Source organism: Salvelinus namaycush, chromosome 31 (assembly GCF_016432855.1).
Source record: "Salvelinus namaycush isolate Seneca chromosome 31, SaNama_1.0, whole genome shotgun sequence".
Taxonomy (NCBI): domain Eukaryota; kingdom Metazoa; phylum Chordata; class Actinopteri; order Salmoniformes; family Salmonidae; genus Salvelinus; species Salvelinus namaycush.
In genome coordinates this window covers 24,148,110-24,160,547 of record NC_052337.1, presented here as the reverse complement: position 1 = coordinate 24,160,547, position 12,438 = coordinate 24,148,110, and the positions used below count along the sequence as shown (strand labels likewise).

Below are 12,438 nucleotides of genomic sequence, written 5' to 3'. Positions count from 1 at the left end.
ATTTGAGATTCTTCAAAGTAGCCACCCTTTGCCTTGATGACAGCTTTGCACTCTTGGCATTCTGTCAACCAGCTTCATTAGGAATTTAATTTATTATTTTATTTTACCTTTATTTAACTAGGCAAGTCAGTTAAGAACAAATTCTTTTTTTCAATAACGGCCTAGGAACGGTAGGTGAACTGCCTTGTCCAGGAGCAGAACAACAGATTTCTTACCTTGTCAGCTCGGGGATTCGATCTTGCAACCTTTCGGTTACTAGTCCAACGCTCTAACTACTTGGCTACCTGCCGCCCCAATGCATTTACAACAGTCTTGAAGGCGTTCCCACGTATGCTGAGCACTTGTTGGTTGCTTTCCCTTCACTCTGCGGTCCAACTCATCCCAAACCATCTCAATTGGGTTGAGGTCAGGTGATTGCGGAGGCCAGGTCATCTGATGCAGCACCATCACTCTCCTTCTTTGTTCACCTACTCTATCTCACAAAGACATGGCGGTTAGAACCAAAAATCTCACATTTGGACTCATCAGACCAAAGGACAGATCTCCACCGGTCCAATGTCCATTGCTCGTGTTTCTTGGCCCAAGCAAGTGTCTTCTTTTTATTGGTGTCCTTTAGTAGTGGTTTCTTTGCAGTAATTCAACCAGTCTCCTCTGAACAGATGATGTTGATTTTTCTGTTACTTGAACTCTGAAGCTTTTATTTGGGCTGCAATCTGAGGTGCAGTTAACTCTAACTTATCCTCTGCCGCAGAGGTAATTCTGGGTCTTCCTTTCCTGTGGTGGTCATCATGAGAGCCAGTTTCATCATGGCGCTTGATGGTTTTAGTGACTGCACTTGAAGAAAGTTTCAAAGTTCTTAATTGCCCAGATTGACTGACATTCATTTGTGATGTTCTTGCCAAAATATGGACTTGGGTCTTTTACCAAATATATTCTGCATACCACCCCTACCTTGTGTTGTGACAACTGATTTGCTCAAACACATTAAGGAAAGAAATTCCATAAATTCACTTTTAACAAGGCACACCTGTTAATTGAAATGCATTTGAGGTGACTACCTCATGAAGCTGGTTAAGAGAATGCCAAAAGTGTGCAAAGCTGTCAAGACAAATGGCTATTTTGAAGAATCTCAAATAAAATATATTTAGATTTGTTCAACACTTTTTTGGTTACTACATGATTCCATATGCAGGTAGCCAAGTGGTTAGTGTTGGGCCAGTAACTGGAAAGTTGCTGGATTGAATCCCCGAGCTGACAAGGTAAAAATCTGTCGTTCTGCCCGAGCAAGGCAGTAAACCCACTGTTCCCTGGGTGCCGAAGACGTGGATGTCGATTAAGGTAGCCCCCCGCTCCTCTGATTTTAGAGGGGTTGGGTTAAATGCGGAAGACACATTTCAGTTGAATACATTCAGTTGGACAACTGACTACGTGTATCCCCTTTTCCCTTCACTATTTTCTAGAATGTAGAAAATAGTAAAAAATAAAGAAAAACCCTGGAATTAGTAGGTGTCCAAACTTTTGACAAGTACTGTTAACATTCATTCAGTGGTAATTGAAGTCCTTCAATGGCCATAATAGGAGCCGGTCCTGATCTTATTTTGAAGAGGCTTTGGTTCTGCGGTGCTGGCTGGCCTGCTGTACTGTTTGTCCCTCTCAATGCACTGTTCTCCTCAGCCTGCTCCTCTGTACAGCCTGGGTCCTTTTCTGCCTCTCTGCGATGCTGGAGCTCAGGTGCTGTTTGAGGGCTGGGAGGATCACCCTCTCTGTCACCCCTGCCTGGTTCCCAGACCTGGAAAGGGTACAGGGACATGGAGGATAGCTGTTCCACTACCAAGGTTATTGTTTCTGTATAAGAGATTAGGAAAGATTCACTTACATTCTCTTGGGAAGTGGTTGAAGTGCTAGTTGGGGAAACTTCTCTGCCTTGCTGAGAGGGAAATCAAATGTATTGTACAATTTACCTGTATTTAAAAGAAAAAAAAATGTAAATGATTTAATCAGGTGAAAAAGATGCCTACTAAACTGCTGTTTACCTGGTGCTGTCAGCAAGGTAGGCCTTTGTCATGATGTAGTTCTCAGGAGTGATTTTCTTGTTGAACACAATGTCTCGGAGGACAGCCTTCACACGTATAATCTATATGAAACAAACCATCAGGGAGAGCGATACTTCACTGAAAAACACTGACAGTCAGTTCTCCATGTAAACTTTACATTGAGTTATGGAGAACATGGTCAGAAAACAACTAGCTATTGGGCAAATGACAAATCATGCATGCCCTTGTAAATGTAAGACATATTTATGTAGTTTATGGTTTTACAATGTGAATCTATTTTAATTGTCTGCTGCACGAAATGACCGGTTTTAGTAGAATCATTCTAAACCAGTGGTCGCCAACCGGTCGATCGCGATCTTCAAGGCATTCCTAGTCGATCACCAAATATTTCTGTAGAAAAGCCAACGAACGATAAAGGCTTGCGCTCCTTTAAAAAAAATTGTGTTGACCTGTTACTGGTAGGTGCACTTGATTCAAAAGACCTGCGCACCAGGTAAGCAAAGTGTTCCCATGAGACAAACTCCAGACTGGCAATTCTGTGACTAAATCGAGTGCACCTACTGCGCTGCCCAGTTGGATAGCTCAAATCACTGTGGTTACAGAGCTTCCATGACCCTGGCCACAGCCAAGTTAAATAGGCTACTAGCCTACATAAGATGTAATAACTTTTTAAAATCATGACCACAGAGAGACTGTCAACAAATACAGCAAAAAGCTGCTGTTTTTATGAGTGAGTTCATGTTTAAGTTTATATTCAGCACTGTCACTGTTTTTATTCAACACTATTACAAAACACGCTTCTCTGTACTTTTGCTCAGGCTGCAACTGCAATGAATGAGTAGCCAAGTATCGATAGCCCTGCGTTTTATTATTTATTAGCAGCTCGACGTGTCGAATTTAATATTAAGGGATATTTAACTTTCTCTGGTCATAGGAACAACATGAATTTTCTGCATGAGGCAGATGCGGTGCGACTTGAGTTTCGACATCAGGTGGAAGACTGCCCCTCTCTCTGGTCAGTCTCACCGGAGGAAAGGAAGGAGAGAGCAGGGACTGTGAGAGGCAGTTGGGAAAAATAGTTTTGAACGGTCATCGTCCTGATTTGACCTCGTTGACCATCAGATGCAGGTACCATTAGCCCAGTAAAATAAAAAAGCTAATTATTTCAATTCATGCTCCACAGTGCCTCACAAGTGCTAAACCAACTGGTATATTTTGTTATCAAAGCTTGAGTTTTGAAATATAATATGGTCTGATTAACAATATTGGCAGGCCAATCATATAGCCAATATGCTGTGATAATGTATTAGGCTTACTGCCCAAACCTTATTCCTACAAAACTGTTTGTATGAGGTTAATGTAAAAAAATAAAATCTGAGCAGTAGATCTCCACTTGCTTTTTGACTGCGAAAGTGATCTGGACTCAGAAAAGGTTGGTTACCACTGTTCTAAACCATAGCTATGTTGGCCAATGCTAAGGGACTGTGCAATAGCATCAATGTGTCAGAGGATGACATCTGACCTCCTGAGACTGCAGGTTGTTGGCTTTGTAGAGCTGCCGTATGATAACCTCACATTCCTGCAGGGTGGGGGGTCGGGGGGGATGGGATGGGCTGCTCTGGATCCGGAGTGGCTGTAGAGAGGTGATGAGGCCTCCCCTCAACTCTGACTCGTGTTCTTGCTTTGCCACTCCAGTGGTCTCAGTGTCGGCGTGAGCCACACAACCGTCCCCCGCTATACTGCTTCCGTGGGGGTCAAACAAGTGTTTTTAGACAAGACACTTTTGGAGAAGATGAACTAGGGGTTAGAGGTATGGATGCTTACCTGAGCCATGGGTCTTGAGATGGGCATGTGTCTTGTAAAGGTTGCTCCAGGTAGATCACTCTCTCTGTCTGGGCCTCACTGCCCTGTGTCGGTGGCCTTGTGCTCCGGCGGCTTGATTCTAAAGAAATACCTTCCCCAATAGGTAGGCATATGCGCCACACAAGCTTACACAATCATTGTTCTGTTCATTGATTTCTATTATGGGAAACTTAAAGAGATGTTGTGAAAAGTAATATCTAACGACCACAGATCTGAAAGTCGAAGATCCAATGCTTTCTTGGTCCCAAGAGGATTATAGACCTAGCCCACTTGTTCCAGCATAGAGGTTGTGTTAGGATTTATGTTTATGCACTATAGGCTGTTAGCATATTGGTTGAAGAGGAATATTGTTTTGTTACACACACACACACAAACAATACAGAGGGGGGTGTGTGTGTAGGTGTAAGGACTGACCAACACAGGCCATAAAAGCTGTGGACAGTCTGGAGAGGGGAGGGGTGCATCTCTCTAGACCAACCAGGAGTTTAGAATACTGGACAATACCATATTAGGAACTGTTTCAGTGTAGAATCGACAGACACAAGACGGATCTAATCTACCCAGCAACCAGATGTGGACAAAAGGAACGCGCCAAGGGGCTTGGACAAATCCGAGGGGGGCAAAGTCTAAACCACGCCCAGCCTCTACTGTGATAGGCCAACAGACGCGTTGAAACTACGTCATCACGGTATAAGAACAGCTGTTTACGTACTTCCTGCCAGTTCCCTGTTAACCCTGCGTGGTGATACAGCGAACCCGTATATACGAAAATTGCATTTGCCATTCATTGTTTGCGGTAATTAAACATAATTAAAGAAAGTTAGCAGACCTGGGTTCTTATTTATCCTGACACCGGATGTGTTACACGCAGCGTTCACAGTTGTCAAAGATGATTGAAGCCTACCTTTTCTGCAAGACTTTGAAGGCTCCATGATCAGCTTATACTGCAGCTCTGTAACATCAAAGTCAAAGAGTGGTCATGTAGAAGACATGACACAGAACAGAAGTAGACTTGACAGGTGGCAGCAACAGCATACCTCAACTGCCGTGCTGTTTATAAGCTCTTGTAACAAGGTCATTTGAGCAACCTTGGCACTATGTGTCTCGCTGCTCTGACAGAGTGAAGACAGAGGACCCATGTGATTCTTTTTAACTGGATTGAAATATCTCTTTGTGGGGGGATAGGATGCGGAGGCGATATAGAGAAGCTTGTCTGTTCTGTAAAGTGATACTGCATTCCACCGCCTCCCACGGTGAGACTCACCATCCTTTCATTTTCCTCATTCATTTTCCTCATTCAACTGTATCACTACGCAACCACTAGCGCTAGACTATAGTGTGTCACCTCTGTCAGCAGTGCCTCATCCTCAGATCCCTGTGTGATTATCATGCTAAAAAGCGTGCAAACAAACATGTATTACAGATACAGATTCCCACTAAAGAAAACTTTATCATATGCAAATTATTGCTGGCTAGTGGCTACCCATAAAATGTAGGCCTACTAGGCTGTATGGAAAGAAAAGCAGTAGTCTAGCTTAAATGGTGGCATTGGTATAGTTAAGGGGAAAGGCCATACATTGTATATGCTATTTTAACTCAGTAACGTGATGTATAACGTTACTGTGCAAAGATGAAAATTATGGCGCTCAAACCATGACAAACAAATCTGCTGCCTATGATGACGCTTTTGGAAATCAAAAACATCAGCAAAGACACGAGGACAGGTTTGACTCACCTTTATTTTCCCGTCTGAGGTCATCTATTTCACCGTGTAGCTTCTGAAGAGTGTCCTGGTGCTGTAGTTGCAGGAACTGAATATTCCTCTGAAGCGATGCAACGCGAGTATCCGTGTCCCGGTGAGATGAGACCTCTCCCCCACTGTCCCCACGGGGTGATTCCGACAGCGGTTCAAGGTGGTTAAACGGGAAAGGACGTGGTTGTGGAAAGCAAGGCTTGTCAAGACATCCAACGCGGGACCAGTGGGGTAGATTTCGCACAGGCGGAAGACTGTTGCCTGACATAGCTAAGCTATACGGTTAGCTAGCAACACGACAGTTTTTTTTAACTGGCTAGCTAACTTAGCTACATAGTAGATAGCTATACTAACAAGCAACAACAGGTCATTCTATCCGCATGAATAATCGTGCAGCCATTACCCCTTATCGTACACGTTCCCGGTTAAATGGATTGTTCACCTCCACAATATGCAAAGTTTAGAAACAATTTAACGAGATAGCTAGGAAAAATTAAAATACACCGACAACGATTTATTTCCCTTTTCACTGTCCTTGGTGGACATGCACTACTCCCATACAACGTTGCCATGACAACCAGAATGTGTAGCTCCGGTGGCGGGAAATAAAAACGTATCTGAACATTCTACCATTCGAACGCAGCATTGTGTCACTGTAAATGTCTGTCTCGTCTTTGCAAGATCACATATAGACAAGCATACAGAAACGATAGATGCAAATCATTTCATCTTCAATTCAATTTTCATTACTTTATTTCTTAGATGTTAAGTTCCCCATTTGGGGGACTTTGAACGGGCCTGGACCGGTTCCGACTGACATTTTGGTGTACAAAGCACCCTGTGAATGCCATATGGTCCTATGTGTAGCAGAGTTTCCAAACCCAGAGTAGCAACATCGCGAGACTGGGGGTGCTGAAGATGGCGGCGAGTGCAGACGAGATTTCAGCTTGCTCCGAGTAACCTTACATTTTAGTACGTTTGAGAGGGATAAACGTTAACAGAACTTGGCTTATAGTAAACACAATAGAGAACAACGTTTAGTTGACCTCTAATTTGATCTGAAACTTTGATAAATGGAAGAAAAAAATGTGCGAAAGAGCAAAGGGAGGAGAATACAGTTGCTAGCTGAGCACTCATACATTGGAGAAAAACCGCCACCTGACTCCTCAGGAGAAGAAATGGAGGATTCTGGACATTCGGTTGATTCTGAAAATCCAGTCAATAGTCCTGCACCCAAAAAGACACAGAAAGAATTGTCTTGGCGCGAACTACAGGTCAACATAATCGATGCTGTCTCTGCAAAGATAAACGAAAGAGCCGATGGTCTGGAGAAAATGATATGCGAAAACACATAAAAAATAGTTGACCTCGAGACCTCTCTGAATCATGCATACAAGAGTATCGAAGAGCTTAAACTTGCAAACACTGCTACTTATGAGAAATGCACTGCACAGGAGAAGACCATCGCAGGCATGCAAGAGCGCTTATCGGAAGCAGAGCGATACTGGAGAAGGTGGGGGGGCTACGGCTTTACGGTGTCCCGGAGGACCAGGATGAGAATGTGAAGCGCTTAGTAAGAGACAACTGTAACCGTGTGGCACCGGACTTCCCCGATGGATATATGGGTATGGCTGTGGATGTCTCTCATCGTATTGGGAAGAAAAAACCTCTGAAGAAATAGCACCATTTTTACTTGAAACCTTTAAAGAGGCTATAAAGAAGGGAGAACTACCTGCCTCTCTGAAGCAAGGGGTTATTAGTCTTATACCTAAACCACACAAGGATCTCTTAAAACTTCTTATGGCTGCAGTCCCGTTAACGGGATCGATATGACAACAGCCAGTCGAAGTGCAGGGCGCCAAATTCAAAAAACAGAAATCTCATAATTAAAATTCCCCAGACATTCATGTGTCTTATATCATTTTAAAGGTAATCTTGTTGTTAATCCCACCAAAGTGTCCGATTTCAAATAGGCTTTTCAGCGAAAGCACTACAAACGATTATGTTAGGTCACCACAAAACCACAATAATCACAGCCATTTTTTCCAGCTAAAGATAGCGTCACAAAAACCAGTATAGAGATAAAATTAATCACTAACCTTCGATTATTTTCATCAGATGACACTCATAGGACTTCATGTTACACAATACATGCATGTTTTGTTTGATTAAATTCATATAAAAAAATCTGAGTTTACATTGAGGCGACTAGATTCACTAGTGGCAAAAACATCAAGTGACTTTGCATAGCCACATCGTTTCAACAGAAATACTCATAAATATAGATGATAATACAAGTTATACACATGGAATTATAGATATACCTCTCCTTAATGCAACCGCTGTGTCAGATTACAAAAAAACTTTACGGAAAAAGAAACCCACGCTATAATCTGAGACTGCGCTCAAAAGTAAAACACCACAGCCGCAAAGATGGCGTCAACATAAACAAGAAAATATATGATAAATATTCCCTTACCTTTGATGATCTACATCAGAAAGCACACCAGGAATCCCAGGTCCACAATAAATGTTTGTCTTGTTCGAAAAAATCCGTTATTTATGTCCAAATACCTTCTTTTGTTAGCGCGTCTGGTTTACATATCCAAACGCTAATTCTGGTCAGCGTTATATCGGACAAAAACTTCAAAAAGTGATATTACCGGTCGAAGAAACATTTCAAACTAAGTACACAATCGATCATTAGGATGTTTTTAACATATAGCTTCAATAAAGTTCCAACCGGAGTATTCCTTCTTGTCTTCGTGAGCAATGGAACATAAGTGACTTCGCATGATCAGAAAATGGCTGCTTGATGGACACCTGACTGATTCTGCTATCATTCTCTCCCACAACATCATAGAAGTCTCATTATAATTTATATTGATGGTTGACATCTAGTGGAACCCCTCGGCAGTTCAACATCATTAATAGCTCAAGGGGATTTCATTAGGGACTCTGGTGAATACATACAAGCTCAGATTTCTGACTTCCTGTTTTGATTTCAACTCAGGATTTTGCCTGCCAATATGAGTTCTGTTAATCTCACAGACATAATTCAAACAGTTTTAGAAACTTTAGAGTGTTTTCTATCCAATACTAATAATAATATGCAAATATTAGCAACTATGACTGAGGAGCAGGCCGTTTGATATGGGCACCTTTCATCCAAGCTACTCAATACTGCCCCTTCAGCCATAAGAAGTTAAATAATGATAATTGGCGTCCAATCACACTCCTAAATAACAACTACAAAATTATAGCCTTAATCTTTGCAAAAAGGTTAAAGTCTTGCTTGAATGATCTGATTGATGAATGTCAATCAGGGTTTATGAAAGGGCTCCATATATCTAATAATCTGAGGCTGATGTTAGACTTGGTTGAGTATTGTGATCTATTGAATGACTTCCCTGTTAGCCTATTTTTGGATTTTCAGAAAGCATTTGATACAGTAAGTCACAATTTTATCTTTGATTGTCTTAAGCATTTGAAATTTGGTCATTTTTTTGTTGATGCTATTAGAACTCTATATAATGGTGGCAATAGCTGTATCAAACTCTGTCATGGAACATCCTCAAGGTTTAACATTTACAAAGGAATACGACAAGGTTGTCCAATTTCACCTTTTTTATTTCTGTTAGTATCTCAAATTTTATGTTCATTAGTTCATAAAAGTCAATTTGAAGGCATTACATTCCAGGCCAGAGAGATCAAGATATCCCAACTGGCGGATGACACCATTTAAATTTTTTTAAGTGTGTCACAAGCTAGATTAGCATTGGATATCGTGAAGCAGTTCTCCAAAATCTCAGTTTTGGCATTAAATCTTTCCAAATGTGAGATGTTTGTTTTTAAAGGAGCTGTCAATCCAGCAGATTGTAACATCTCTGAAAAAGATACTGTAACCTACCTCGGTGTAAAGATCATTCACAGCTTTAAGATTTTTGGTGATCTTAATTTGAACCCTGTAACTGAATCTGTCAAAAGAAAATCTCCTCATGGTTAGGGAGTGATTTAAGTCTTCAAGGAAGGGTGCTTTTATCCAAAGCTGAGGGGCTATATCGTGCATCCTATCTTTTTTCATCTATTCATCTATTTTTCATCCATTCCCAAATCCACTTGCTGTACCTTAGATAGGCTTTTGTATAACTTCATAAGGAAAAACAAGCCACATAAGATAAAAAGAGATGTTATCACCAACAGGGTTTGTGATGGCGGTCTAAATGTCTTAGACTTCACTCTCTTCATTCAGATATCAAAGGTCAACTGGATTAAAAGGTACATAAAAAATCCTCATAGTTTCTGGAATATTATACCTCATTTTGTTTTCAGAAGTTCGGAGGGCTTAATTTTTTACTACAATGTCCATATATTGTGGGTAAACTTCCTGTGAAACTGGCGGCTTTTCACAAGCAGGCTTTAATGTGCTGGGCATTGTTGTATAAACTCAGCTTTTCACCTCATAAATGTTTTATATGGAACAATGGGTCGATATTACATAGAAACAAGATGTTATTTCACCATAAAAGGTTCTCGAAAAACATTGTCCTTGTCAGCCAATTAGTTAATATTAGTGGGAATCTATTTACACAGAGAGAATTTATGGAAAGATACAACTTTGAGGTTTCAAGCAAGGAATATGACAGTTATTAAAGCTATACCTAGTGGGATAAAAACTTTACTTTAGAATAATGCATCTTTTGGAATATCTCCGATTGTAAGCGATATCCAGGTGAATGGCATTGGTCTACTAGATATGAAATTCAACAATAGTTTATGAAGGGATATTTTCTACAGGAAGTCTATTCCCTCTGCGATTTTTTGCTGGGCTTCATCGTTTGATGTAAAGTGGCGCCATGCTTGGCTCACTCCACACAAATGTATGGTGACCAATAAAGTAAAGGAGATCTCCTTTAAGATTATCCATAGATTCTATCCGTGTAATAGCTTGATTTCTAAATATATACCTGATGTTACCAGTGAATGCAGTTTTTGTGAACTAGAAACTGAATCTATTGAACACTTATTTTGTCATTGTTTATATAGTGAAGTGTTCTGGACTGATGTAAAACTATCTTGGCCCCAAATTGCATACAACCATTGAAATGTCAAAGTTTGACATTATTTTACTACACTTATTCCACAATTGAACGTAAGTATGTCATAACTCTCTTTATTTTGTTAGGAAAAAATGTCATACACAAATCAAAATTTATGAAGAAAAAGGCCCTTTTCTTAATTTTATCTGATTTGGGAAACTATTTAGAGTCGTTAAAACGTATACAAAACAAAATGTCAAATTTTTTTATTCGCTACATGTCTGTATTTCAATTTATATAATGTGGATTAGTTTTATTTTTTTCTAATTTCTTTGTGGAATCCCTCTGGCTGTTATGTTTTGCATGTTACTGTTAATAAAATTTAAAAAATAAAAACATTGCGAGACTTCCCGGCACGTTTTTCTTGGAAAGCTGTGAGTGCTATTATATGATACAGTATCAGTACTTGTTGCATTTACACAGGGGTGGAAAAGTACCAAATTGTCGTACTTGAGTATAGGCAAAGATACCTTAATAGAAAGTGACTCAAGTAAAAGTGACAGTCACCCAGTAAAATACTATTGGAGTAAAAGTCTAAAACTATTTGGTTTTAAATATACTTAAGTATCAAAAGTAAAAGTATAAATATTTTCTAATTCCTTATATTAGGCAAACCAGATGGCATGAATTTCTTGTTTTTTTTTCTTCTAATTTATAGATAACCAGGGGCACACCCCAACACTCAGACATAATTGACAAATAAAGCATTTGGGTTTAGTGAGACCACCAGATCAGAGACAGTAGGGATGACCAGGGATGTTCTCTTGATAAGTGCAAAAATTTGATAATTTTCTTGTCCTGCTAAGCATTCAAAATGTAACGAGGACTTTTGGGTGTCGTAGCGAGGCTATATAAAGGGGGTGCCGGTACCGAGTCAATGTATGGGGGCACAGGTTAATCATCCTCTGCCTGCATCCCTACCTGTAGCCTACCTGCCTCTGGTACAATGCATTTCCACATCACTCTATTAGTCTTGATTGTCCATCTTCTGGAATTAAAATGAGATATTCAAACAGATCAATCTTGCTGGCAAAACGTCATTAAATATTGCGGTCATTTAGCTATAGTTATTGTGTATATGATGAGCACCCAGATGCTGTGTAGGCATCAGAATAATATCAAACGGAGACAAGTTGGCTCGGTGAAAAATTTTACGGGCCGCCTTGGTGTTGGCTACTACACTGAACAAAAATATGAATGCAACATGCAACAATTTCAAAGATTTGACTGAGTTACAATTCATATAAGAAAATCAGTAAATTGAAATAAATTCATTCGGGCCTAATCTATGGATTTCACATGACTGGGAATACAGACATGCATATGTTGGTCACAGATACCCTTAAAAAAAGTTGGGGGGGGGGGGGGGACAGTCAGTATCTGGTGTGACCACCATTTGCTTTATGCAGATTGATCTCCTTCGCAAAGAGTTGATCAGGCTGTTGATTGTGGCCTGGGAAATGTTGTCCCACTCCTCTTCAATAGCTGTGCAACGATTCTGGATATAGGCGGGAACTGGAACACGCTGTCGTACACTTCAATCCAGAGCATCCAAAACATGCTCAATGGGTGACATGGCTGGTGAGTATGCAGGCCATGTGGTAGAATTGGGACATTTTCAGCTTCCAGGAATTGTGTACAGATCCTTGTGACATTGGGCTGTGCATTA

General features: G+C 40.5%; 1 protein-coding gene across 1 annotated transcript; it reads right to left on the bottom strand.

Moving 5' to 3' along the window:
- Positions 1 to 1,561: 1,561 nt before the first annotated feature.
- On the bottom strand, positions 1,562 to 5,938 carry si:ch211-222n4.2 (uncharacterized protein LOC101885505 homolog). Its single transcript, XM_038970087.1, has 6 exons — positions 5,653 to 5,938; positions 4,822 to 4,869; positions 3,879 to 4,008; positions 3,577 to 3,793; positions 2,034 to 2,134; positions 1,562 to 1,789 (listed from the first exon to the last, which is right to left on the bottom strand). The coding sequence occupies exons 1-6, from the start codon at positions 5,936 to 5,938 to the stop codon at positions 1,654 to 1,656; spliced, it is 918 nt and encodes a 305-aa protein (XP_038826015.1). The 3' UTR covers positions 1,562 to 1,653.
- Between the last annotated feature and the right edge of the window lie 6,500 nt (positions 5,939 to 12,438).